At 44.7% G+C, this 27,826-nt stretch overlaps 2 protein-coding genes across 7 annotated transcripts in view; one reads left to right on the forward strand and one right to left on the reverse strand.

The window, feature by feature from the left end:
* The window catches only part of SPG7 (SPG7 matrix AAA peptidase subunit, paraplegin), a 231,957-nt gene extending 224,512 nt beyond the window's left edge, over positions 1-7,445 (reverse strand). Inside the window, exon 1 of the mRNA XM_054049323.1 lies at positions 7,442-7,445. Within this exon, the coding sequence (XP_053905298.1) occupies positions 7,442-7,444 (3 nt within the window). The 5' untranslated portion in view covers position 7,445. The remainder of the gene's footprint in view (positions 1-7,441) is intronic.
* The window catches only part of ANKRD11 (ankyrin repeat domain containing 11), a 218,501-nt gene that overhangs the window by 150,771 nt on the left and 39,904 nt on the right, over positions 1-27,826 (forward strand). For 4 of the 6 annotated variants that reach the window (XM_054049315.1, XM_054049317.1, XM_054049318.1 and 1 more), the window contains exons 3-4: positions 5,692-5,836; positions 20,230-20,368. In XM_054049315.1, coding sequence (XP_053905290.1) covers positions 5,750-5,836; positions 20,230-20,368 — 226 coding nt within the window. In that variant the 5' untranslated portion in view covers positions 5,692-5,749. Of the gene's footprint in view, positions 1-4,371; positions 5,837-20,229; positions 20,369-27,826 lie in introns of those variants that run through there. The other 2 variants (XM_054049319.1, XM_054049321.1) reach the window with 2 other exon arrangements.

Genomic DNA, 27,826 nt, shown 5'->3' on the forward strand with positions numbered 1-27,826 from the left:
TGTAATCATCTGGTTCAAGGAGCTTAGTTAATTGTTTACAAAATAGAAATGTTGACGATTGTCTCCTGGTAGGGAAGTAAAGTTTAAAGCAGTGTAGTAGAACGGGTGGTTTGTCCAGTTTTCAGATTAGGAGGGATTGGAGCCAAATTGTATGTAATACTAACATCCCTCCCCTGATCCTGCTTGCATGCATGTGTCAGCAACGGCCTTCACTCCTTTTATCTTGGGGGTAGCTCTTACAAATTGGGCATTTGTACCGCCCCTCTGACTTCTATTAACTGTGCTTAAAAATGAAATGAGGATTGCAAGCATTATTGGTAATTGTTGTGCAAATGTAATACTCCCTCCAAGCTGTTAAATAGGCCAGTGCTCTGTTTACATGAAGAGGCAGCCAGCTTTCCAAGTGTAATGAGTCAGCGAGATGAACAGAAGGGGCATGGAATTAATCTGGCACCCGTCTAGCCTTTTCTCAGTTAAACAGGTTTTCCAGGCTCCACGTGAGTAGGTATATACCCTGGTTACAAACAGACACAATGACAGCCAGTGTGGACAGATTTTTTCAAGAATAAATTGATGGTACACATGACCATAAAACCCAATTTTAGTGAAGCATTTGAAATGCAATCCTAAATTGGACGTGGTTTGTAATTTGACATAGTCTGTGTTACAGGCACAATGTCACTGCCCTGATCCCATGCATGCCGGTTCATGCATTAATATAACTACAGCAAGTGAAGCTGTTCTGTGTGCCGTGTGGTTTAATATCCCATGTAAACTAAAACTGAATTTCCATCTTTGATACCAAGTGCTTTGAATCTCCGTTGCTTAGATGTTCATACTGTTGTTGAAGTGCATATGCTCGAATGACTCCTTGTGACCCCATGCAAGCACTGGAGTGGCGGAGCTCTACTCATGTCTCACTCATCACCCCCAGCGTCCCCCCGCCCACAAACACTCATATGTGTTTCCTTTGCCTTGTTAGTGGGACTCAGCTCAAGTTCGGGTTATAACTAGGACTAATGGGATGAGATTAAGAAAGGAATATGTAGGCTGGGCAAATCAGAGAAAACTCTCCACTGCTGAGATTTGGGAGGTTGAAAATAACGTACCAGTGGAAGCGGTGAGACAAGGTGGGGGAGGTAATGGCTTTTACTGGACCAGCTTCCGTTGGTGAGAGAGACAAGCTTCCACACTTACACTGAGCTTTGCCTCAGGTGGAAATGGTGGCAACCTTGATACCAGACAGAACACCAGAGAATAGTCTGTAGAGAACAATCCTGCGTGTCCTGGGGAGCTAAGAAGTGCCTGAAATCACTGCAGCTGGTCATGTGTGCATGGTTTTCTCCACTTCACAAAGGCTCAAAATCTTTTTTTTTTTTTTAACATGAAAGTTTATATTCTGCCTAATCTGGGTGGACCAAATCAGTAATGCTGGTCTGTCATAGTACCAAGGACGGCTCAGTCTTGACCCTGGGTTTTATGATTCCCAACAGTTACTCTTCCCAACCTATAATGCCCAGTGAAAGCCAGCTCACCTTTTTAAGATGCTGCTTCTAGTCATTTTTTGTCCGCATTTTGATATGAGCTCCCATGTTCACCGTGGGCTTCATGCCCTTGCAGTGCTATATAGTGGGACTATAGAGACATCCACTGTTGGACGGTCATGCTACTCTGAAAATCATGGTGACGTTTTTTGGTGTATTTCACTTTAATGTTAATAGTAATCTCAGTTTGCCTGTGCTTTGATGTTACCAATCTGCTGGATTCCTCCCCACTCATCCTTTCCAGGGCCAGTGATGAGAGAGGCTTTTCAGCCTCCTTTGCATGTTCTGCTCCCCAGTTTCCCCGCAGAGAGGGGGGTGTCATTCCATCTACCTCCATTTTAGAAAGAAGCGGTGAAATGTCCTTACTGTGCATCTCTGGAATCTGACATAGCTGAGCTTCCCTACACAACTACCCTCACTTGGGGCTGGGAGCAGGGCCGGCTCCAGGCACCAGTGTAGGAAGCTGGTGCTTGGGGCGGCCAATTGAAAGGGGCGGCAGTCTGTCCGGTATCGGGGCGGCACCTCCGGGTCTTCAGCAGGAATTCAGCGGCGGGTCCCTCATTCCCTCTCTTCCTCTTTGAGCTGCCGCCAAATTGCCGCTGAAGAGAGGGAGGACCCGCTGCCGAAGAAGCAGTGCACTTGAGCTGCCGCCGAAGTGCTACCCCTCGTCCTTTTTTTTTTTTTTTTTTTTTGGCTGCTTGGGGCGGCAGAAAAGCTGGAGCCGGCCCTGGCTGGGAGCCACAGCTAAGGAGACCTCTGGTGCCCTTTTCCATTTCCTAAATATGGATAATTTCTCCATAGCCACCTGTGTTAAGAGCAGAAACTAACATGGCTGCTCTGAAGAAAGCCATGTTTTGTTAACTGATGTGTCTCAGCATTATCTATGGATAGATAGCATTTGGTTGGTTAACTTCTACTGTTGTAGGGCTACGAAAGGGGCATGGAGCGTTTTTATAAGTTTGAAAAACAACTCTGAAAAGCCTGTGGTAGGGTTTATAGTTTACAGACATGTTTACAAATGAAGAGCTTTCCATAGAATTTTTCTGAAGTAAATGTCATATTGTTATTTCTATTACAGTAGTACTCAGGACAAGAGCCCCCTGGCGCTACAGACACAGCACAAAAAGACAGCCCCTGCCCCAGAGAGCTTCCAATCTAAGTATTAGACAAGAGATGGACAAACGGGAGTACAAGGGAATGATGAGACAATCTTGGTCAGCATGACAGGCGGTGGGTGGTCTTAGCACACCACCAGCCTAAATACTGCCAAGTTTTTTTTGTAGGCTTCTTGGCAGAGGAGAGTTTTACGGAGAGATTCGGAGGAGGAGGAGTTCGTTTTGCAGATGTTGAGCATGAGGTGCAGGCAGCATAGGAGAAAACATGAATGTGATTGAAAATTTAACAAGGAGGTGATGGAGGCTAGCATCATGAGCCAGTTAGAGGCAGGAGTCGAACTTTTGATACTGAATGAGATCTGATAGGTTGGGTGGGAATAGGTAGTGAAGGGCCTTGAGAGCGAAGACAGGTAGCTTATGTATGATATGATAGAGAAGAGGGGAGCCTGTGAACGGATGCAAAGAGTGGAGTGACCTGGTCAAAGCGATGGGCTAGGAAGATGATCTTTGCAGCAGAATATAATGCTGGTCAGAGGTGCTGAATTGGTGGCTCATTGTCCAGACACAAAATAGAACAGAAGCCATGAATCTGATGGGTATTTAGTCTCTGCATGAAGTCAGCTGGTGGGTTTCAGTCCCACTCCTTGGAACTAAACACCCTCCTGATTCAAACCATTTCAAGTTGTGGGCCTTAAAAGCTGTGGCTTTTTAGGCACCCAAAAAATTGGTATGAGGTTGTGCTTTCCCCCATCTCAGTTCTGTTCTCTTGCCTGTCCCCACCCACAAAATTCCCAGACTGGGGATGGCGTTCTGGAATTACTCTGTTCCTGGACAATTTCCTGCAATTGTACCTTTAAAAAAAAATAACAAAAAGTTAATGGGTGCAATGTGTTATGCCATCAGGTGGCAATTAGCCCGGTGGAAGATTTTTCAAATGACCCCCATTTGTCGTTTTAGCCTAAGTACAATAAGACTTTTGCTTTCGGACTCAATTTGGGTCGCTAGTCTGAAGTATACAGTTGTGCTGACGCTTTTTAGCCTCTAACCTCAGGAGAGGAGATATTTTTGTTCCCCGAAAAGGCCTTGCCTGTCCTGGCTCCAGACCACATTTCTGGTCTTGGTTACAACACATACTTCTGTGTATTTCAGATGTCAGTTGTCTTTTCAGCTCTGTAACCAGGCAACACATGGCAGGGGCAACAGAGCTCTTTGTTATTCTCCTGAATTGGGCCTTACCTAGGCCCAGGCACAATGGCAATGCTGAGACTGAAAGGGCTTGGCTTGGGGCGGCTTCTCTGAAAACCTTGCAGGGAACATTGTACCTTGTGTTCGCATCCTCTGGTTTTCTCTAGAGATGAGAAGCAGGCCAATACAAAAGGCACATTTTGTAAGTGGACTTTGTAATTCACCACATGTTAATTGCTTTATGTATTAGTCTCTTGAATACCAGAAAAATTCATAGGACTGAGGATAGACTCCATAGGCACAAATAGTTACCTAAGTGCCAAAAATACCTATACATAGTGTGATGGGTTGGATCACAGAAACCCCCTTGGGAGCTGCCACCTGATGTGCAAAGACTACCTCTGCTCCTGTTTTCCCTGCTAGCTCAGGACTCCAGCACCCTGTCTTGTTGAGACAGACACTCCTGTCTGCTCCAACACAGACCCAGAGTCTGAATCACTTGCCCCAAAGCTGCAAGTTTACCTGAAAATAGCTCACAGAAGTGTGCTTGTCTTTAGCACTCAGATGCCCAACTCCCAATGGGGTCTAAACCCAAATAAATCCGTTTTACCCTGCATAAAGCTTATGCAGGGCAAACTCATAAATTGTTCGCCCTCTATAACACTGATAGAGAGATATGCACAGCTGTTTGCTCCCCCAGGTATTAATACATACTCTGAGTAAATTACTAAATAAAAAGTGATTTTATTAAATACAGACAGTAAGATGTAAGTGGTTCCAAGTAGTAACAGACAGAACAAAGTAAGTCACCAAGCAAAATAAACTAAAATGTGCAAATCTGCCTAATCAAACTGAATACAGATAATCTCACCCTCAGAGATGCTTCAGTAAGTTTTTTCTCAGACTGGACACCTTCCAGGCCTGGGCACAATTCTTTCCCCTGGTACAGCTCTTGTTCCAGCTCAGGTGATAGCTAGGGGATTCTTCATGATGGCTCCTCTCTCCCCTTTGTTCTCTTCCACCCCTTTATATATCTTTTGCATAAGGCGGGAACCCTTTGTCCCTCTGGGTTTCCACCCCCCCTCACTGGAAAAGCACCAGGTTAAAGATGGATTCCAGTTCAGGTGACATGATCACATGTCACTGCAAGGCTTCATTGCCCACTTGCCAGCACACACACATACAGGAAGACTAACAGGTAAGCACAGCCATCTGCAGACAAGTTATGTTTTATATTTCTAGTTTTAGATACAAGAGTGGTACATTTCTACAAATAGGATGATCACACTCAGTAGATTATGAGCTTTGTAATGATACCTTACAAGAGACCTTTTGCACGAAGCATATCCCAGTTGCATTATATTCACTTATTATCAAATCTTTATAAAACTATCCCAGTTACATTATATTCACTTATCATCATGTTTTTATAAAACCATATAGACTGCACAACGTCACACATAGGACCCACCTTTACAAGCCCGGGGCATTAATTTACTGTGGTGGAGGCTACCGTTGCTGAGAGAAGCCCTACGTGGGAATTAAGATCAGTTCTGTAGACAAAAAGTAAGGGTATCACTTTCCATTTGCGTCTAGCCCATCACGATGACTATCCCTGGTGCCTCCAAGATCAATTCCATTAAGCAGTCTCTCAGAAGCAGCCCAGAACTTAGAATGCAGGTGGCACTTTGCTCCCTTACGAATTGCATCTGGGCCCCATGGCAGATTGGCCCCACCTTGAGTGGGATGCGTGGATGCTTGTACCTGTTTTGGCAGCGCAGCAGTTATCCTGTATTTTCTCTTTTGTAATGATCTTTATAAAATCTCTGATTCTTCTCTCTAAACAGACGGTTGATGACGAGGCGATGGCAGCATAAATGAAGATCAAGTAAGGAAGGCAGAACGATGCCCAAGGGTGGGTGTTCTAGAACACCACAGTCAGACGATTTCTCTCTCCGCAACGACATGGTGGAGAAACAAACGGGGAAAAAGGTAGTGTGCTGTTTTTTTCATATTCACCTGACTTTAGAGAGGGCAGGTTCACCGTGAGAGGCCAGGACTGGGCAGCGTCCAGCCATTTATAAGCCACTCCAGTATTTGCTGTGCTAAGAGATTGCCCAACACCCTGTATCAGCAAATGGTGTTGAATCTGAATCAGACAATATTTGTACAGTGGTGACATGCCAACTGATAAGGACTAGCTTACAATGTGCTTCCCTTTGGCCCATTGTTCCCAGAGTCTGTAATACCCATTGCGAGGTCCTGGAGCTGAATGGTAGTGACTTGAGACAGTGCTGTAGGTGACACTTTGGACGGGTGTTCAATAAAATGATTGTGAATTTTAAAGTTTTCTATCTTAACCATTGCAGGGATAAATAACTGCTGTGAAATCAGAAGTACTGTCTGAATGTCTGTAAGGGAGGAACTTATCTCTTTGTGCATACTGTTCTTGGTCCCACAAATGCAGTATCCATGTAAGAATCTCAGCTGTGCTGAGCACACATGGAAGTCTGATACGCTCTAATTAATGGTTGACCAGGTGTGAGTATTTCAGTAGCTCTGCTGAAAATATTGCTGTTTGGATTTTAATTAAGGCTTCTGAGGTTTGATCTGTGCTAAGAATTGCAGATGAGGTTACTGAAATGAAATGGGAGTTTAAGGATGCTTTTTCTTTTCTGTTACACCCCCAACATAAATTCTGCTCATTTTGCCCCATACCTGAGCTCCATCCCCTGCCCTCCAGTTTTTTGATGGTCCTTAGCAGTGTCCCACTGGATTACAATAAAGTCTATAGGCAGCTTCTATTGTTGAGAAATTGTGTATAGAAAGCCGTTTTTAATTAAAATTAAAGACCTATGTGTATTGAAAACTGTTAATCTGCTATAGACACAGATATTTCCCAGTCTCCTTCTATCCCCTGACTCAGTTTGTCCCAGCATTTCCTACCTCTGAAGCTGTTTGAACTTCTCCTGCCTGATATGTGAATCAGAGTTTCATTAGCAAACCAAGATGTTGCCTCTTGTTCTCCCATCCTCTGTCTTTCCTTTTCTCACTAACTTTCCCTCCACATTTCCATGTTGCTGGTCTTCTTTCTTCACGTCTTTTCCTCTCCCTTCCCTGATCCCTCTCCCTCGTTGGGGCTTCCATAGTATTGTTTCTGATGCATTTATAAGAGTGACTTGCACTTTCCAGCAGTGTGCTCTCCCTTCCTTAGTAACTGCAGCGTTTGGAGCAGTGCTAATGCTATTTAATCTATCTAGACTGTGATTATCACTGTAGTGTCTGAACGCCAGCTCTCCTCTTCCCACTCAATATTAGAACATGGGCTGCAGGATTGCAGGGGGAGCTGCAGAATGGGATCTAGCAAAGACACTGCTCAATTGCAGAAGTTCTGCAGCATTCCAGTAGCAAGGAGATACTGCCCTCTGCCAGCTTCTGTTCTACCTCCAGATGACTGCTTGCTGGGAGTTCATAGATTCTCCAGGGCTGATCGTTACCTTGGTTCCTAGCACAGCCTTACGCTGTTGCCTTCTTTACAATTGACAACATGCACTGGAAGTTTGTGAATGTTGAATAGTTATATTGACCTAGGGTTACCATTCGTCCGGATTTACCCGGACATGTCCTCCTTTTGTGTGCTAAAAATAGCGTCCGGGGGGAATTTGTAAAGCACTCACAATGTCCGGGATTTCCCCCTCCCCCGGCAGAGCAGAGCGAGCGGCTGGGAGGGCTGCAGGAAAGTCCGGGGCTGGACTCCGGAGCAGCTTCCTCCTCCTTCCCCCCCCTCCCTGCATTCTGAGCCGGCCGGCAGCTCCTCCTCCTGCAGCCCGCTCCGGCAGCCCTGTGCAGGGCCAGGGACCGGGTTTTGTGTTGTGCAGGGGAGCTCAGCCATGTGTCCGGCTGGCACAGAGCCCAACACCCTGTTCTGAGCAGCAGGGTAAGGGGGGGCAGGAGAAGGGACAGGGAGGTTCTGGAGGGGGCAGTCAAGAAACGGGGGGGGGGCTTTTGGGGGGAGTGGAGAAAGTTTTGGGCAGTCAGGGTACAGGTAGGGGGTAGGGTCCTGGGGGGCAATTGGGGGGGGTCTTAGGAGGGGGCAGTTAGGGGACAAGGAACAGGGAGTCTTAGGTAGGGGGTGGGGTTCTGGAGGGCAGTTAGGAGCAGGGGTCCCAGGAGGGGGCAGTCAGGGGACAAGGAGCGGGGGGTAGGGGGCTGGGAGTTCTGGGGGGGAGCTGTCAGGGGGCAGGAGTGGGGAGAGGGATCGGAGCAGTCAGGGGACAGGGAGCAGAGGGGTTTAGATGGGTTGGGAGTTCTGGGGGGGGCTGTCAGGGGGTGGGGAGTGGTTGGATGGGGCGTGGGAGTCCCAGGGGTCTGTCTGGGGGTGGGGGTGTGGATAAGGGTTGGGGCAGTCAGGGGACAAGAGGCAAGGAGGCTTAGATAGGGAGTGGAGTCCCGGGGGGCAGTTAGGGGCAGGGGTCCCAGGAGGGGGCAGTCAGGGGACAAGGAACGGGGGGAGGGTTGGGGGTTCTGGGGGGGCGGGAAGTGGGAGGGGCAGGGGCGGGGCTAGGGGGGGCTCCTCCCGTCCTCTTTTTTGCTTGTTGAAATATGGTAACCCTGTATTGACCATTCAGCCCAGAAAGGATTTTGGGGTTGTCACCTGCAGTGGCAAGAGGAGAAAGGCAGAGAAGATGACCAACTACAGCATTTTTAGGTGGGAGTCAAATATCAAATGGATTGGTAGCATCTGCCCAGTTCCCTTTCTCTTGCTCTGCATGTGCATAGTTGAATCTGTTTGCATGCAGGGCACCTTCTAGGACACAACAAGGTGCTTATGTGGAAGACTGCAAAAATTGGGCACAGTAGTCTTGAATGTGGAGAAATGGCTGCAAAGTGCTACTGTGGGGTGTCCAGTGAATATATCAGAATTCACCCTCACTTCTTCCTGGCAAATGAGGCTGGAAGCCAGTAGTGCTGACTGCACTGGACTATGAAGCTGAGGTTTTGTCAGGGCCGTGTATGGAGCAGGTGCATCAAAGGGCACAGGGAACAGTTATAATACGCTTCAGCCTCCATTTTATTGCACCCGGAAGTTTAAAGAAAAAGCTGCATTCAGTTACCTGCTGTGGAGTCATTTGACTGATATTACGAATAGGAATGCTGGGAACTGTAGCTTAGTTTCTTGTGGCTGAGTAAGGAGGACATTGTTTCTACACTGCCCACCAAAAGCCTCAATGCAGGCCTTGTGGGACAACATTATTTAGTGGGGACAGAGAGGACAGTCTCTCAGCTGGCTTAATTCTGCTCTTCTCAACCTGTGAAGAAATTTGAAGACTATTGTCCACTAGGGACTGAGCTGAGGTCCAAGTTAAGCAAATCATCACTTTCTAGTTAACTCTGTAAGGGTGGAACATCAACTTAGGGTACAAGCAGTTGTTGGTTAGACTTTCTGCTTCCAGAGACTGTTGTGGGTATACTTCAGGGAGGTGGCAACTTCTAATTTATCTTGTATTTGTCAACAATTTCAAATGCCTCAGCCTAGAACTCCTCCTGCTCTGTCTAGGAGGGTAGCTGAGGTGTCTTAAGGTGCCTTCATTGGTCAGTGCCTCCTGGATAAACTAAGTCACATGAAGGGACTGGCTGGGCACTAGATACACTTGATAATTAATTGAAATATAATTTCAATATAATCATGATTGAAATATAAAATGGCAAAACAGTAACTTTATTACCATTTAAAATCTTTTCTCCTCAGTGTGACCTTAGCATGAACAGTTGTTTTACCATGAAACTAACAGCCTTTAAATTGTTACATTTTGAGACACCAACGCTAAACAAAATGTAGAGTGCATAGCGTGTTCAGACATTTGTTACTGGCTAGACTATCCCATGGGCTGAATGCCTCCCTAACTAGCTACAGGTTCTGTGCTGCAGGATGTTCGAGCCTGACTCCAGCTGCCCTCTTTACATCAGGCTGTTGCTATGTTGAAGCCGCATAAACCTGTTCCCTTTTAGTTGCAGTGCTAATTGAGAAGTGGGCGAGCTAGGCCCCCCCGGCTCTCACCTCTATCCTTCAGCCCGGACCATTTAGTAGCTTCTGATATCTCTGTTGTTCTGCTGCAGCCAGGGGAGTGAGTTAGCTTAAAGACCAGTTCTCTAACTGGAAGATGAGGGTCATCAAACCAGAGGCAATGCCTAGAGGGGCATGGGGCGGGGGGTGGTCAAGTCCCCCCCACACACACACACACCAAGATTTCTGCGAGTGCCCTTGCAGGGATTGGTGTGCTCGGCCTGCTGGGTGGGTGCATGTGTGTCTCTCATCTCCCTGGCAACCGGGACGGAAATGCTTCTCACACCGGGTGAAGATGGCCGCTCTGGGTCACGCTCTCTGTGCAGCACAGCGGCTGTCAGCACAAGAGCCTGGCTGGGGAGACAGCAGTGGCCTGCCCCCTCCACTCTCCGCCCAGGCCTTGCTGGCGGGAAGAGCGTGGTGGCCCTGGGCTGAGTGCAGGGGGGAGTCGCAGGGAAAGGCTCCAGGAGCAGGTTCCCTGGCCTCTGCTCAGCCAGAGGTAGGGGCATTGCCCGCGCCCCTTCACTTGCTAAGGTGTCTGTGAGAGCATGAGTCTCCCTGGGCCCGGTCCAGAGGCGCATGCTCCCCATTTCTGTCGCCCCAGCCTTCCAGGAGCCAGTGGATTGGCTGCCCTAGCCCAGGAGGTGGGGCCGGAAGGTTCCTCCCAGAGGCGACACGTGGGGTGATGGCATGCCCCCATTTAAATTATTCTCCCTCCCCCCGTCAGCAGGCATGAGTCGTCTCTGCGTCAAAGCCTGGTGGTCAGGATGTATTTGAAAACTTTGCCCCCTCTGTTGTTTTCCTCTGTGATGGAAGAATGTAAGGGAACTAGGAGACATGTTAACATGACAGCCTGTGCTCTTAGTACACCCCAGCCAATCATTGCCCAGGTGTTTGTAGGCTTCCTGGCAAAGAAAAGTTTTAAGGAGAGATTTGAAGGAGGATGAGTTAGTTTTGCAGACATTTACGCAAATGCAGTGTAGCATGGGAGAGAGCGTGAAGGTGGTTGTTTGAAAATGTAACAAGTGGGTGATGGAGGCTGCTATCATAGGCTTGATTGGAGGCAGGAGTCAACCTTTCGATACTGGATGAGAGGTGATAAAGTGAGGATAGGCCATGAAAGTGAAAACAGGCAGTTTCTGTTTGATACCATAGAGAAGAGGGAGCCAGTGGAGGGATGCAAGAGAGGAATTACATGGTCAAAGCAATCAGATAGGAAGATGATCTTTGCAGCAGCATTATACATGGATATGAGAAGTAGAAGATTGTGTTTGTCAAGGTCAGAGAGAAGGATGTTCTAGTAATCAAGGTGCAAGATGAGCCTGGATGAGCATTTTACCTGTGTGGATAGGAAAAGCTATATCTGAGAGATGTTATTGAGAAAGAATCTGCAAGACATAGGCTTTGTTTACACTGCAAGTGCTACAGTGGTATTTCTGTTGTAAATTCACCCCCTTGAGAGGCAGTAGCTAGGTCAATAGAATTGTTCCATCAATCTGGCAGTGACTGTGGGGCACTGGTTGGCTTAACTACATCTCTCGAGGTGTGAAGTTGTCACATCCCTGAGTGCCATTGCTAGACTGACCTAAGTTTTAGGTGTAGACCAGACCTTAGACACAGCCTGGATGTGACAGTTCCTCACGTAGTCTTTACAGATCCCCATTCCAGACTTCCTGCTTCAAAGCGGGGTAGATCAAAGTGCATTAGGGAACTTTCAGTGCACAACAGCAGGATCCACACAGGCAGTTAGGAAAAAGAAGAACAGGAGTACTTGTGGCACCTTAGAGACTAACAAATTTATTAGAGCATAAGCTTTCGTGGACTACAGCCCACTTCTTCGGATGCATATATATATACAGGCAGTTAGGGCGAGTCAGATTTACACCCCAGCTTCCTGGGCACTAACAATTTGTATAGATTAAGGTCTGAGGCTGCATTAGAGAAACGGCCATGTTTTCCATAGATTTATAGATTTTAAGACTAGAAGAGACCACTGCGATCATCTGGTTTGACTTCCTGCATAACACAGGCTATAGGACTATCCTTGATTAATTCCTGCTTCGAGTCCAATAGCCGAGCATGAAGTAGAGCCTCTTTTTTAAGAAAAACATCCAATCTCAATTTAAAAAGTGCCAGTGATGGGGAATTCTACCACAACCGCTCCGTTCCACAGGCCATGGTGAGAGTGCACCAGTTTGCTCCACAGTGACCTTCACAACCAATTTAGGCCACAGCAGAGATGGCCTTTGAAAGGAGTCTCTTCAGACTTAGCTGGAAGAAATGTCACTGTCACCCAGCCACAAGTGGGTAAGGGCTGGAAAGCAGTGGTTGGAGGGGAGAAACTGGGGACATGTGAGACTAACTAAGTGATCTCCTCTTAGCTGTGAGGTAAAGTTTTCTAAGTCTCTTCGGTGCTCTTGAAGCCTAAGTCCCATTTTAAAAAGAGACTTTGCCTCCTATATGACAAAGTCCCGTTGACGTTTAATGAGACATTGATACCTAAGCAGCTATGTCACTTTTAACAATGCGACTTGGGCTTCTAAGTTTCTTAGATGCTTTTGAAAATTTTACTTGTGTTCACTAGCGCTGCAGCAAATAGCATGTTTTTTTAAAAAACAACCATTCTGTTTCCACATGTGCTTTTGTGTTTGTATTTTGGCCCTGGAAAAGAAAGAAGCATGGTCTTATTGTTACCGCTTTCGACTGGGACTCGGGAGCTAGACTCAGTTCTCAGCTATGCCAGTATATTCCGTGTGTCCTTGGGCAAGTCACCTACTCCCTCTGTCCCCATTTGTAAAAGGTTCCCCCTTCCTCCCACCATCTGCCTTGCTTGTTTATTTAGATTGTAGACAGAGGCTGTCTGGCTATGTGTGAGTAGAGTGCCTTGCGCAATGGGCCCCAATCTTGGTTGGGGCCTCTAGGCACTACCACAATACAAATAACTACTATCCTGATATGAATTGGATTGAGTATTGTCATTCCAAACACGTGGCTAAACATCCTTTGTCAAGGCATTTGCTCTTTATGTTTTTATTTTTTGTGATACAGGAGACACCTTTCCCTCCCTGAATTGATGCGTTGGTGCAGTTCAGAAAAGACTTGGTGTGGCCAGTCCAGTTTGTAAATGTTGTTTTTGTTCATCATTGCTTATTTGTCTTTAGTGTTGCAATCTGAAATACTATCGATCCAGTTTGGAGCACAAATGGCTTTGGGGATTTCCATCGTCTGGTAATGCAAATCTTTGCATAAGAGATTGGAAAGTGGGTCAGTTTTGTGAACTATACAGTGAAAGTGCAACTTTAGTGCAGTTCTAAGTAGTGCATGAGTGGTGGTGTCAATAGTTCAGGGTGTGCTTGTACCCAAATCCAAGAACTCACTTTCATCTACCAGACGTCTATATTCCTTTGCATCGGTTTGAACTTCGGTCATGCCTTCAGGGTCATTTTTGCAACTATAAGAGCTAAAGAATTTTTTTCCCCATGAAAACTTAGATTTTTGGAGCACAAGATGGTAACCTCAAACTGCAGCAAGTTGACCCAATTTGAGCCCTGAGTGAAAAAATAACTGTTACTGAGCCATGTCATACATGTGCAGATGGGTGTTCAAAATGGCTGCTCCCAGACTTTCGATGTTATCTGTGCTCTGAATTTAATCTGCCTGCTGTAATTTAACCCTTTATCTTTACTACGTGTATGTGACAGACCCTTATTGTACAGCCAGTCAGGAGTATATATTTGCTTGTCTAATTTAAGCAGACTTATATCATCGTCAGTACTGTATCAGTGGGTAGAGGTATTTGCAGTAGAGAGAAATTAGCTTGTTCTAGAGAGAACTGTGGCTTTGCCACCCAAAAAGAGGACCTAAGAAATTCCTGGTAATGCCCTCATAATACACTTAATTTTGTAGTAGAATACCATGTGGGGACAGTTCTTCTAGGTCCCAGCTAATGATCGGACTGTGCCCAAAGATGTGAGGATTTGTAACATTGATATTTTTAACTCTAACTAGAGCAACTGGAGAGAGGTTTTTTACTAGACATGCAGTAAATCTTACCAATATCCCACAGCACTGAGTTCCACAAGTTTGATATGTTAAAATGTTTCTTTTTAAACATTGTATTTAAACTGCCAAAGTGAACATATTTTGTAGGCTTCAGTTTCTTAAACTCTGACAGATTTCTTAGTCTGTGACATGTTCTGGCTACAGGGGGAGCTTTTTCACCATCCTCTTATTCAATTGTTATCCTTCATTTGACAATGTTATCAGTGTACTGTATTAATTTGTAAGCAAGGCATCATTGACTAGTTTAGACCATAAATTTTGAATAGGGGAATGTTTTGAATATTTTCACAAGAGTAATTTTCAGATTAATTTGCCATGTTGTTGTTTGAAAACGTGAGTATGAAATTAGGTTTCTAAAGTATCAATTTAAAATGGTTATTTATTTAAACTAACATAAGGGCAACAACAGAGCTTTGAAGTGATGATGCAAGTCCAGCAACACTGTCAGCTTGCATTTTCTACTAGGTTTCACTGACAGGAAGAGTACTTTCCCGGCAACAGAGAGCACTATGGGTTTTCTCCCACTGAAATCTATTTTAAGATTTCAGACAATGAAAGAATCCTATATTTTGTATGAAGTTCAGTTGGCCCCTTGTTGCTAGCATTCTAAAGCTCTCAACAGGGAACTCTAATGCCTTTTGCATACGTGCTTTGTATGTAGGAAATCTCAACTTCCAGTGTCAAGGGTTTAACCAGTTCTCTGGCCCATAACTCAAGGTGTAGGAAAAGGTTATTTGTAGCCTCTTTATGCATAAAGGAAAATTATCTGCATTTCCCTGCCTAGTCTGTGAACGTATGAAATGTACAAACTGCTGCTGCCCAGGAGTGAGTGAGCCACAAAGGTGTAATCTTAAAAATGTCAGTTACAAGTGGTGTTTCTTGTCCCTCCCGCAGCAGGTATACATCTTACTGAGAAGTGATACCACTCCAAACTGGCAGCTTGGGACCCTGACTAGGGGACTAGAAACCAGCTTCCACCCTGCTTTCAGAGAAGTCAGAAGTGCTGCAGGTTTCTGATTTGTGCTAAGAAAAGAAATTGAACTCACTTAGCTTGCGCCATCATTTCTACATTGAGCAGTTGCGACACAACACTCAAGTTGTGCCTTAAGAATTAAGCAGTAGGAGAAGAGAAACTTGCATGCAGCCTTTTCTATTTTTATGAGATTGTCCTGAACCCTAGCAAATGAGGGCATGTGGATGTCTGAAATGGTTGGGCCGAAGAATGAATATAAATGTTTCTAAATAGTGTTTTCCAGGGGATGTCAGCAGGCCTTCATTCTGAGACTCACTTACATGTAAAGAAGATGCCCGGTTAGCCCATTATAGCACTGCTGTGTTAGTATTTGAGCTGCCGTGTCAACGTGGGTGTCTCTGGAGAGTGAAAAGGGCAAACTGCCCTCCTTGTAATAAAACTGCAGACCTGGGGTTGCTCACTGTGCTTTTGGATTGTTGATTTGAATGGATTACTAAGGAATAATCTAGTAGCTCTGGTTGTGACTTGGTGCTTGCCAGTCATCCCTGGCTGTATCTTTTCCTCCCTCCCCCCATGACAGATGAACTAATACCTGTTTTTGACCGTGTGAGGCTCCTGATCTGTTCAGCATAGTAGCTGGCACAAAACGTGGCATCATTTGTTGTTGCAAACTATTTTTATCCACGAGTCAGAAAATAAGACAAAAGTATTTCCAAGCCGAACATTTAAACAAAATGGTCATGTATTTATTTTGGCTGCTCTGAATTTGTTTCTGGCACCCTGATAACTTCTGCAATGAGGAAAAGCTCTCTGTTTCTTATCTTGAACAAGACTCTCCTTTTTCTAGTTCCAAATGTTAAGTAATACACTCCCTCTTCTGAAGGTTTGTTACTGGCTCCATCTAACCACAAAAGCAGAGGCAGTCTTTGGTACAGCAAGAGATCATGCTGGAGAGCTGTTAGATGTGGGTCATAGAGCTTAATTAAAAAAAAAAAAAATCCTTGGCTCCTATATCCATTTTGTAAGATCCTAATATTGTGGTTGGAACATATATCACAGAGGCCTAGCATTTTTAATGCAGCTTTAATATCGCATGCCACTAGGATGGTGAAACTGGCGACAACTTAGGAACAAGTAAATAAAATGAGCTGATTGGAGTAAACAGTTTTTCTAAGCTGCATGTTGAGCCTGTGCCCGATAAAACTAAAACTGAGAAGGAGGAAGGAGCAATGTCCACACAGTGACGACATAGCTTATTGTGCCAGCACAGTCATAAGACTATTTGCCAGGATCTTACGAGTCTGATACAAACAGCATGACTGGTGGTGGAGGGAGGGGTTGACAAGGGAATTTCTGTTAGATTAATTTGTCTGGGTTTCTTGCAGTTCTCTTGCATTCATTAAAATATTAAGACTATTTTAGTTAGTAGATTTTTAAAAGTAAGGCTAAACAAGATTTAAGGTCTAGCTTTTGATAACAGCTAGACACATAAGTTTGTTAATAAATTGACAATTTGGCTTTGCTTTGAAAGCAATGCTGCAGATTTAAAATATATTACACTAGATTTGAATAAACCAGTTTCTCAAATCGAAAGGAAAGGTAATTTACACGTAGATCTTAAACAGCCATATGTTTCCCTTCATACTGAAGTACCGACAGGTAGCCTTGTACCAGCTTGGGGTATGTTTACCCAGCAGCTGAGAGAGTGCTTCGCACTGCGGGTGAACAGGCATGCACTAGCTCTGCTCAAGCTAGTGCACTTACAGTAGTGATGTGGCATGGTAACACAGGCAGCGGTTTGGGCCAGCTGCCTGAATCCAGTCCTGCCCGACCCTTTGGGTACATCCTGGGGCAGCTAGTATGAGCCACTACCCGTGCTACTGCGGTCACACTGCTATGTTTTGTGCACTCACTCGGGCAGAACTTGCATGCATCCATCTATCCGCACGGACACGCCACGCTGCTTTGTAGACATATGCTTAAATCCTTCCTCAAACCTATTTTCTTCTGACTGCTCCACTATTAATTGCTACTCCAGTGTCATCTGCTCCCACCTGACAGCTTAAAAAAAGCCCCAAGCCCCGTAATATCTCAACACCACAACAAATAAGCAAGGAACACACAAGGCAATCATTGGTTTGCTTCCCTTGGAAACCAGTGCTTCCCCCAGCAGCTGTCTTCCCTTCCCTGCATGTGTGAGAGATATAATCCCCTAACAAAAACGTTGTACACTTTGAGTGAAGATTGCTGGATTACAGAACCCAAGAAGCCAGGAATTAAGAAGTTAAATCATTCAACCACTCATCTATACTCCACTCAGCTCAGCTCTTCTTGATGTCATCTACACCACAGCACAACCCACATAACCACACCCTCATCCTGATCAGCAAGCAGCCACCCTTGAACTCCGACTGTCTTTATTCGGGTGTGTAGTTCAATGATTAATATAGGGTTGGTACGTTGTATGTAGTTCTGTGTGTGGTTTTGAAATGGCACGTGTAAGTAAATGAGGAATGTTGGCAGACTGCACATGGCGGCTGAGACCCCAGAGAGGCGGGCTGGTCAAATGGGAATATGGGGGAGGGATGCGGGTGGCAAGCTGGGATGTGGTGAGTGAACAGGGCTTTCAGGGGGTGGCGTGAGGAGAGCTGCGCTGAGCTTTGGGAGAGGATGTTTCATAGCAGAAATGTGCAGACACCTGGGGGAGAAGAGGCAGTCTGAGGTCTCAGCTTGGAGGGCTCAGCGCATGAACTGCTCACCCAGTGCTGCTGCCTCTGCTCACTGGCATGCAGAAGCAGCAGCACAATGGGGAGCCATTGGTGCACAGTGCAGATGCTTGTCTGTCCCTGTGTGTGAGATCAGTTGTGATTGTGAGAAAGAAGTTTGCAGGAACTGTGGTTATTTCGCTGAAGGAACGCAAAGAAATGGGAGGAAAAGCAGGAATTCTCCCTGGAATGCCATACACCAACAGTTGTTTCTGGTGTGTGTGTTCTTTTTTGGTTTTGTTTTTAAATTCAGCGTATTTCTGTGCTCATTAGTGAGTATAGTCCTGGGAGGGAAAAACACCAATGTATTTTTAACTGGCTGGCTTATCCATGTGACTTGAGCCTCCCATCCTCATTCTTGGTAGCTGCAGGGCAGAGGTTGTTATCTGCAGGCTCCCAAGTTACTGAACTTGGCCAACTAACTGCTTATGATTCGAGCAGATGTTTCAAGCTGTTCAGACTGAGACGTGCATTGACCTCTTTCTTTAGAGGAGAGCTGAAATAGAAAACCCCTCCCCCCATGCTCTTTCCTCACGCAAACACCAAGCCAGAAACATAGTTTGTTGTTGTGCATTATTAACTAGGATATCACTGGTTATAATGGAGAATCTGAGATAACTAGGGGAGGTGGGAAATTTAGATGTGAGATCTACAGCAGACAGGACACATGGGCTGTTTTGCTTTATGATGGAGAGCACATCTCCCAAAGGGCTGTGCTGGGGCATTGCAGTATGATTTTTGATGCTGATATGTACAGAACAGACTGTTTAAGTGCGTTTTGTCTGGCTGGAGTACTGATCCCTTAAACAGTCAGTAACTTTAGCTGGCTTATCAACTGCCAGAATATTCTACAGACTTGTTTTGGAAACATTGCACGCGACAGGGAAAAGCCCTCAGCTCAGTATGGAGAAGGAAGGGCTTTAATATGGTTTTTGTTTCTTAGTGGGAAGGTTTTCACCGCACCCCTGGTGAGCTCTGTGCACTGTCACTCTCATGAGGGTTAGAAAACCCTAACTACTACAGGGGGAGTTTTGCTCAAAAACTCCCCCCAAAAAACCTAGCTTGCCACTAGCACTTCCTGTTTTTCTCTCTCACTCAGATCCTCTAGCCCCACAACAGAAAGCGCTAATGTAATAACTCTATCTTGACTGTAAATGGGGCTGCTAATTTCACACCACAGCATGGTGTCCATTTGCCAGCTAGGTCTGCCTTGCTCTCCTGCAATGCCCAACGCATTTTGGCGTTTGGGTCTGGTAGCATACCAGGACTTGTTGGCAAAGTGACTGAACTCTGCCTTCCTGTGTACTATAATGCACAGGTAGGGTTGGCAGAATTCGATTTTTATTTGTTGATAATTTTGAGGAACATCAATGTTTATTTTTAAGCATTTTTAAAATGTATTATCGATTTAAATGTTCAGTTGAGTAAAAATATGGGTTTTAAGCATTTTTTCAATGTTTATCATTTACATTTTTATAGTTGCAGGAAATTCTAGTCGGGGGGCAGATAATTATGTAATGACCTTGAGATTCAAAAAGTTAAAGCTGTATAATTGTTAAAACACAAATTGTCCACATCACATGTCAAAATAGCCAAAGGAAATATCCTTAAATCAAACTCTAATTTCTCACGCAGCATTTTTCTTTCTTGGCCTATCTGTACATTTTGATGATCATCAATGGAAATATTTTTTCTTTGGTTTGTGTGTACAGTACAATGGTTCGTGGACATTTACTAATAAAAATCAAATTCTTCCAAGCCTGTCTATGAGAGTGAGAGCACGTTGTTACATTCACTGCACAAACATAGTGACATTGATCTTTTGTTATTGTGTTTACTTCCATGTTTTAACAATGGTGGCTTATTCCTCAAGCTTAATTAAGAAACGTAAATAGGTTATTGCTGGGCTGATGGTCTGGTAGCAGTGCAACTTGCTGCCCTGCAGGAAGGTGAGGGAGGAGTGAATCCCAATGCGTCTCTCAGGATCAGTGCCTCTCTCTCTGTGGGGCTGTATGTGGTTCAGAGGCAGCTGGCTCAGCCCCAGGGAAGAGACTTCCTATCTAGTGCCCCCATCTAGCTGTTGCACAGAGCAGCACTGAGTAGTTTGGAGATCCGGCCTTCAGCCAGAAGAGAGGTTGCTGTGATGCAGGTAGTTTGGGGACAGAGAGAGGTGGGAGGCTATTTCTGCCACCAAAAATGTATTTATTCCTTCCTCTCTACAAAAAGATCTAGACATGTGCCCTTGTGAAGCAACCAGCTGAAGGAATGGCACCAAAGACTCAATACATCCCATTCTAGCCACTTCATCAGCAATGTGTTCTTCAAGAAAGCATGACAAGCGAGGCCTGTTTGATCTGTTGTAGGAAAAGGAAAACCCCTCTGTGACAGAAGATCGTTTTTTCTGGGTAATTGCAGTGGCTCAGTCTAAATATTGTAAAAACCTGAACTCAGGCACAAAAGGTCCGTGGAGACAGAAGCCTTGGGAGAGACTCTTGAGAAATCTTTTCTCCTTCCTTTCTAGGATAAAGATAAAGTTTCCCTAACCAAGACTCCAAAGTTGGACCGGAGTGATGGCGGCAAAGAGGTGAAAGAGAGAGCTACGAAACGGAAGTTGCCTTTCACTGTTGGAACAAATGGAGATCAAAAAGACTCGGATACAGGTAAGGGAATCTGAGCACACCACACCACCTCAGTGTGGACTCTGGAGCTGGGGAAAGGGAGAGTGCATTTTACCCTAGCAAAAACTGTCCTTAGGTGACTGTATGGTTTTTTCTGTATTATTTAAACCTCCATGGGAACATTGTGCTGTGTTCAGTCTTATATCAAGGGTGGAATGGAGTAAGATCAGGTCTGATCTTAGTAATAAATTTAATTTAATCAAACAAAAGGATTATAAAAGACACACTTCTTCCTGTGGCTGGTTAGTGATCAATCCTATTCAGCTACTAGTTAAACCAGTTCATCAACTGAGACTTAGACTGGTGAGGAAGAAGTACTGAGTCTCTCAGTCGGAATTTGTTAAATACTGGGACAAATCTAAGTCATCCTAAAAATCCATTTGATAATAACATTGGTGTGTGTCTATATAATAAATCTGAAGGATAATAGGTATATGTGCGCATGTCTACACACACTCTACTGTAGTTTGACTTTAACACTTTTGATACAGGACCATCCTGTCTTAAAGGTAAAAAGGTAATTCAGATTGCCTTGAATATTTGTACTGTCAAATGTAAAACTGGTTGAAAGAGCATAAATAAATGACAATAGATAGAGTTGGGGGTGGAGAAGTGATTTCTTCAGCTGGGCAATTTTTGCCCCAGTTTTATGTAACATCTTTATTAATGGTCTAGAAGAAGAGATTAGCTTGCTACTTTATTTGCAAGTAATACAAAATTGGGAGATGTGTCAAGAACCATTGGGGATGGAGAAAATAGTACAAAGGGATCAAAAGAACTTAGAAATGTGAGCAGGAAATAAAATGATTCTGTCTGTAAAAATGCCTGTTAGTGCATTTGGGGAAAATAACCTACAAGCTGCATGGGAGCGTGGGCAAGTAGTCAGACTAGCAGGGGGATCACAGGTTGGCTATGGGGTTGCAATGTATAATGGAAAGCAAAGCCAATATAGCTTTTGGCTGCCCATGCATAAGACATGCCATCACAGATCATACGGCACTGAGGAAACATTGTGTACAGTCTGCACTTGAAATGCTGTGTACCGTTCTTGTCACTTCAGCATCAGAAATCAGTACAGACTGTGGAAGGAGATCAGAGAAAAGCAGCAAAAATTATTAACATTACAAACTAAACCAGTATAATTCAGCTGGATGACTAAGAAGTCTGAGGTGAGGCAAGTCGGCAAGTGACTGAAAGGCAAAATCACCGGAGAGGGAGAGGAGATTAAGATAGTCCAATGGTCAGTATAGTGTTAAGAAGATGAAATGGGTAAAGGGAGTAGCAGGGAAACTTCCTTGACAGTGACGTCTGCTAGACTGTGGGTTAAACTCCAAGTAAAGGATGAAAACCCCTGTTGTCTGAATTAAGACCAGATTGCACAAGGCCCCTGCTTGTACCGTAACAGGTACTAGGAGGGGTTTTCCATTTTAATTTTCTCTTAACCCCTCACATGTAATTGAACTGTGGGACTAGTCTTATATATCACAAGGTTCTGGGGATCTAATCATCAGGAGGATACAACTCCACCTCTATACAATGTGATTAGGTCCTTTTGCATTTATTTTCCCCAAGTTAAATAGAAGGGTCGGAGTCCGATATGACAGGTATAGTCTGTGTCACATGGTCAGTATACTGCGCTATTGACTGATTTAGTTTGGATTAAAAGTTTGTAAGGCTGGTTTTAAAAGCTATCCAAGGGTTATCTGAGCCAAATTGCTAGCACAGTTTTGTCAATTGGTTAATAAATAATGTTTGGTTTGCTTGGGGATAGAGTCGAATTTCTGTGAGTTTCATTGTGCTGAATGGCAGGTTTCTTCAGTTGCAGAACTCCCTGTCCTGAGAGAGAGTTTTGAAAAGTTAGTTTATCTTGTTAAAGTGTAACTCAAATTGATTGCCATTTCTAGATATGAATCGTCATTTCTGCATTCTTGGCATATTGATGAGTAAATACATCACAGAATGAATATGTGATCGAGGTCACAGTACATTGGAAGAGAGAGAGCAGCCCCTGGTCACTTGAGAACAGATAGTGTTACTGCTCTGAAAAGGTGTGATCTTGACTCATTTTCAAAACTAAGCAGTTTGGGGTCTGGAAAGTACTTGGCTGGGTGACCATCTGATTATTCCCCGTGTCCTAGGCTATGTCCGACTTGAATGAGTTTAGGAGTCTGTGACCAGCGTGGCCAGGGCTACTGAGGGGAAGAGAGTTACGTCTGGTATTGGAACCTTCACTGCTGCCTTTGAACATTTACATTCTCAAACAAACAGTGTATTTGCGGGGAAAGGGGAGTCATATGTTCATTGTAGCTATTTCAAGGATAATGGAATCATAACAATGACTATTCAAATGTCACTGTGGAGCTCTGCATTAATTTTCCAATGGTGTCAAGAAGTAATTGTCTCAGTTTACAATACAAGGCTATTTTTTGGAGTTCTCCAAACTCCTCTTGGGATGTGAAAAAGAAGCTTGGCTCTTTCTGTCTCGTCCATCAACATCCTGCCTAGGTCCTGCAGCCAGCCTGTAATCTGAGCAGAGGACAAGCAGATGAGGGGGTCTGATGGCCCTGCTGTTAGCAGCAACTGCACACAAGATTCTTCCCTAGCCCCATTTTATTGCTGCCTGGAGGCCGCTTGCCCACCCTGTCTTGCAGCTCCTCCCCGCTGCCAGCAACCTTTGACTCCACCCCTTTGCAATCATGAGACTGACGCCGCCTCAGGATACACCTTCCCCCTTCTCCTGCAGAGTTGGTCCTTGGCAAAGAGGATGGGAAATGTCAAGTTTCGCTCCTAGTCATGTCTCATCTGAGTAGCTGGGGCGCTGCTGAACGGGCACTGACACAGACAGCAAAATGGCCACCCTGTGTCAGTCAGGAAGTGGAGCAGGGTCTGCAAAATGGTAATTCAGTCTCACAACAGTGCATTTAAATGACACCCTTCATGTACTGAGAAAGTGTGGGTGAGTTTCTAACAACCTGTCTGAGAGACAAGGAGAGGAAGTGACTCAGTCATTGGCTGGGGGCAGGGAGTTTCAGGTAGATAGTGCAGTGCGAGTAAGATTCTTAGCAAGAACATGCTGTGTTTTTTCTTTACTCATAGAATCAGACATTTGAAATGGAAAAGGCTTGTTGTCTTGTCATTCTCCTTTCCCCGCCACCTCTGCCATCGGGGAATTGCACTCTGCTGCACGGTTTGAGTCTTGTCCCATTTTAGGGTCTGACTTTCAGTAGATTAGTAGCAACATATTTGTTTGTGTACCGTGTTGCCCACTTAGTTTATGCATTCCCAGATGAGTGCCCCCAAATCCCCAATTTATACACACGTGTGGCCAGGTAGACACTTATCTAATCACACACATCTGGCAATGCACATGCTGGCTAGCAAGCCACTGAAAGTCTTTGATGTCTCACAGTGGGTCTTCCACCACACACGCTCAACATCCATGAGCCATCCTCACTGTTTCTCTCTGGAAGGATTCTGCTTGTCTGAATACTGGGGGGGGAAGAGAAGGAAGGGGTTTTTCCCAACTTTGATTTCAGCTGTTGTGAGAAGTAGGATTGCAACATCTCAGGTAACACAGCCAGCCACACAGTTGACCTCAGTTCATTTGCATAATACAGCCCAGTTTGTTGGAGTGCAGTACCTATTGTTCTGGGTGGTTTTGAGGATGTTTTTGTCTGTGTGTGAAATTCAGTCCTAAATATGCGAGAACTGAAATTGAGGACAGGTATTTCTCTCCTCCTGCTGCTGGAGGGGCATTTCTCTCTCTCAAAGTTGAAACAGAAAATGGTGACCCTGTTGCATGGATTTGTAGTGATATTTACTCTTTGAGCTCTAGACTTGTCTTTTTTGCCACCGTGTGTCTGATGGTATCTTCTCAAAGACTTCTATTCCAGCTTTGCTGTGTAAAGTAACTACTGTGCATTTTGTTTGGCAGTAGGTGTGAATACTCTTTGCAATAGCCATTGTTTGTTCAGATCTCGGTTTTCTCTTCTAAACTGAAGGTGACTTTGAACTACAGTTGGGTGCCTCAGTGCTGGTTGGTAGCAGCCATTATTCGGTATTGTTGAATAGGTGTTTTCTGTGTGTGCCTGCCCTTGTGTGCCTGTGCAGGGCGAGAGCTACTTAGGCAGGTGTTTGTCTTTTAGGAGTGGCACTTAGGCTATGTCTACACTGCACTTTTGTTGGTAAAACTTTAGTCGGTCAGGGGTGTGAAAAACACACCTTTGACCAACAAAACTTTTATCGACAAAAAGCTCGAGTGTGGACAGTGCTTTGTCTGCGGGAGACACTCTCCCGCTGTCAAAGCTGTCGCCCCTCGTAGGGGATGGGTTTATTTTGTCGGCAGGCTCTCTCCTGCCAACAAAGAACAACTGCACTGTGTACCTTACAATGCACAGCTGTGTGGCAGCTGTAAGGTGCACAGTGTAGACACAGCCTAAGTGAAGACCTATTCTTTTCCTTTCCGCTGTTTCTTTTCTCTGTGTCCATGTCCTCCTCCCTTCAGCCCTGATCTTGCTACCTCTGCCCGTTCCCCAGTCGATTTCCAAACCACCTATTCTCTGTCCACTAGTGCATTAAATTGCAACATCCTTTTTAGCTATCACCAGAGCAACTTCCCTCATTTTCAGCAAGAGAGTGCGTTTGCTGAGGAGACATCTGTGCTGATCCCTGAATCATGTTGCAGTGGGTGCTGTTGAAGCAGATCAGATCACATGCACTTCCTCCTTGCAGCCTACTCCTTGAGTTTGTTTGGATGCATGTAATGCGTGTAGAGTGCCGATGTATTCAGAAAGAGAGCAAATAATCCGTTTCATTCTTGACCTGTCTTATTTGCAACCCACCCCCCACTCCTCCAGTGTGACATTACCCTGCCTTGATTCAGAACCAAGCACTCAGAATACCACACAGAGGGTTTTGTTCACTTACTTAAACATTCTTGGCAGGGTGTATGGAAGATATTACTTGCAAACATTGTTTTCAAATGTACAGCTTGGGTACAGTAGGGTCAGTGTTAAACCTTTCTAAATTATCTGTTTCAAAATGTCTCCTAGAGCAAAAATCCTGGTTCCAGGGTCCCGTGCAGTTAATCAAGTATATTGCCTTTATGTATGTTTTAAAACAACAACAGAACAAACATAGCCATGAGCCTAAAGCTCCTGAACCGTGTATGTTACAACCTCTACACTGGGGGGAGCAGCCGCAGCCTGAGACTCTTGTCTAAACTGCTCCCACACCCAAAAGTTATCTAAAGCACCTACGTTTTCAATTTATATGCAAATATATCTAGTATACGATATTGCGTGCTACATCCAAGGCAGCATGGAAAGAGGCCAAGAGAATAAAACCAACCTTTCACCCACTAATGCCAAATCTTGCAGTCTGGAGCGCCTCTTCATTGTGCTGAAAACAGAGGTTTGGCGTTTTCCAAACAAATTTGCTAACTTGAACTTTATAAAGCATAGGAGGGTCTCAGAGAGGCTACGAAAGTTAGGGCCGAAGAGGAAGGCAGTATATTGAAGGCCAAAATAGCCGTAATGTGAAACCAGCTGAGTGGTGAGGTTGGGAGAGGTGGGGGCAGCAATTGAGACTTACAGAAATGCAATTCTTGGCTGTACTCTTCCTGAGGCCCAGGTGCGGTTTTGCAATAAACTGCTACCTGAGTCATGGAGCTGACTCAAAGGCACCAGACTCTTAATGACTGAGTTGTATTCCTGTGTGTTTGTACTGTGTATGTAGCAAAGCAAGTAAGAAGTGCTGTGTATTATCACCACTCTACAAATGCTGGGTACTGGATTGGTATTGCTGTGAACAGTTGCTTTGAAATGCCCAGTTCAGAGTGGAAAACTCCTTAAATTAAGTTTTACTGGAAACGGTTTGATTTAACTCGCAGATTTAAGGCTGTTGCACTTGAGACCATGGCTTCTGGCAGTTGGACGGTGCAGCTGTAGTTTCCAGATCCTGGATCATCAGGGGGTGTATTTTAATAAAACCTTCAGAATACTCTGGTTTCATTCCAGCCCCCAGAGCAACCTAGGTCAGAACACAGCATAGAAGCTGTGATCAAAATTGGCAGTGTCTGAAGTAACGTTAGGTATCCAGCGCTACTTATTGGTGTAGCAATAAGCCCCACTCTTGAAATCCACAAGGGTGAGGTGGGGATTATACTAAGTCTAAAAAATTTTCATGTTTTACCTCCTGTGCAGCTGAGCATTTTCTCTCGGTCTGAGGTTTTGTTGGGTTTGAGGACAATTGCTCAGGGCAAGTCTAAACTTTTTTCCTACCCCCATTTAGTTTCACCACTCTCCTCTGTCTTGTTCAGAATCTGTAGAAGCAAGGTTCTTTTATACATGTTCGAGATGCTGACCAAGTCATAGTAGTAAGAATAGAAGATCAAAGTGCACTTTGCAAGCTTTGTTCAGCCTGTTTACAGACTCTACTGTTGCTGAAAGACGGCTGGAGCTTGGTAACCAAGTATAAACTAAAAATACAGAGACAATACAGCATACACACAGTGTGGTCTTATGCCTACTACATATTGGTTTGATTTTATTGTAATGTGTATTGCTGCTTCACTGTTGAAAACAGTAACAGACTAAACTAATGTAAAATCACACCTCCAACAGTATTTTAACAGCAGCTTCGTGTAGTAAAAGGTCCCCAAAACACTTAAGAAATTCCATTGTAAAGAGAAAAATAGCAGTTTCAGTTTTTAAAAAATGCATTTAATAATGTAGATTTTCACTTCTTTGGCATCTATAACACAGGGAATTCAGATGCTTCACCAATATTAACTAGCCTCACAACACCCCCGAGGTAAATTATGGGACGTATGGATGGATCCAGCCAGTTCTGAGATGCAATGTAGTGCAGAGCAACGCTTCACAGCTGCTTGAGATGGGAAGGAAAGAAGAATCCCACATTGAATGGAAACTGCAGAGGGAATCTTCAGCAGGCAGAATGTAATTTAAAACCAGTGTGTGGTAATCTGAAAACTGCTGCCCTTAGATCCATCAGTCCAGAATTGATCATTAACCTGCCTGTTCACCTGTCAGTCTAGCAGCAGCAGCTAATGACAGAGCAGTATCTGCTGGTGCCTTTTAAACCTCCGTTTTTCTATTTCAACCCCAGTCTGTGCTCTGCCTCAAACACAAGCTTCACTTGGTCTGGAAAAGGGAATGAATGATGCATGGTTTAGTAGCAATGAGGCTTCAGTCATGAGGCCCCTCAGCATTGCTTAATCATTGCAGTAGAAGCAGAGTTAACACTAATATCACTGAACACACAGGTTCAGCACTGCTGTTACGACTGCATCTGTGTGATGGAGGTGGTGGTAATTAAATCACAGAAGCACCTGGAGCCCTCCACCAAATTAAAAACCTATGGTGTGTACCCAGGAAAAAAGACAGTCTCTGCCGTAAAGAGCTAGCATTCTAAAGACAG

This window comes from Malaclemys terrapin, chromosome 14, assembly GCF_027887155.1.
Source record: "Malaclemys terrapin pileata isolate rMalTer1 chromosome 14, rMalTer1.hap1, whole genome shotgun sequence".
NCBI lineage: Eukaryota > Metazoa > Chordata > Testudines > Emydidae > Malaclemys > Malaclemys terrapin.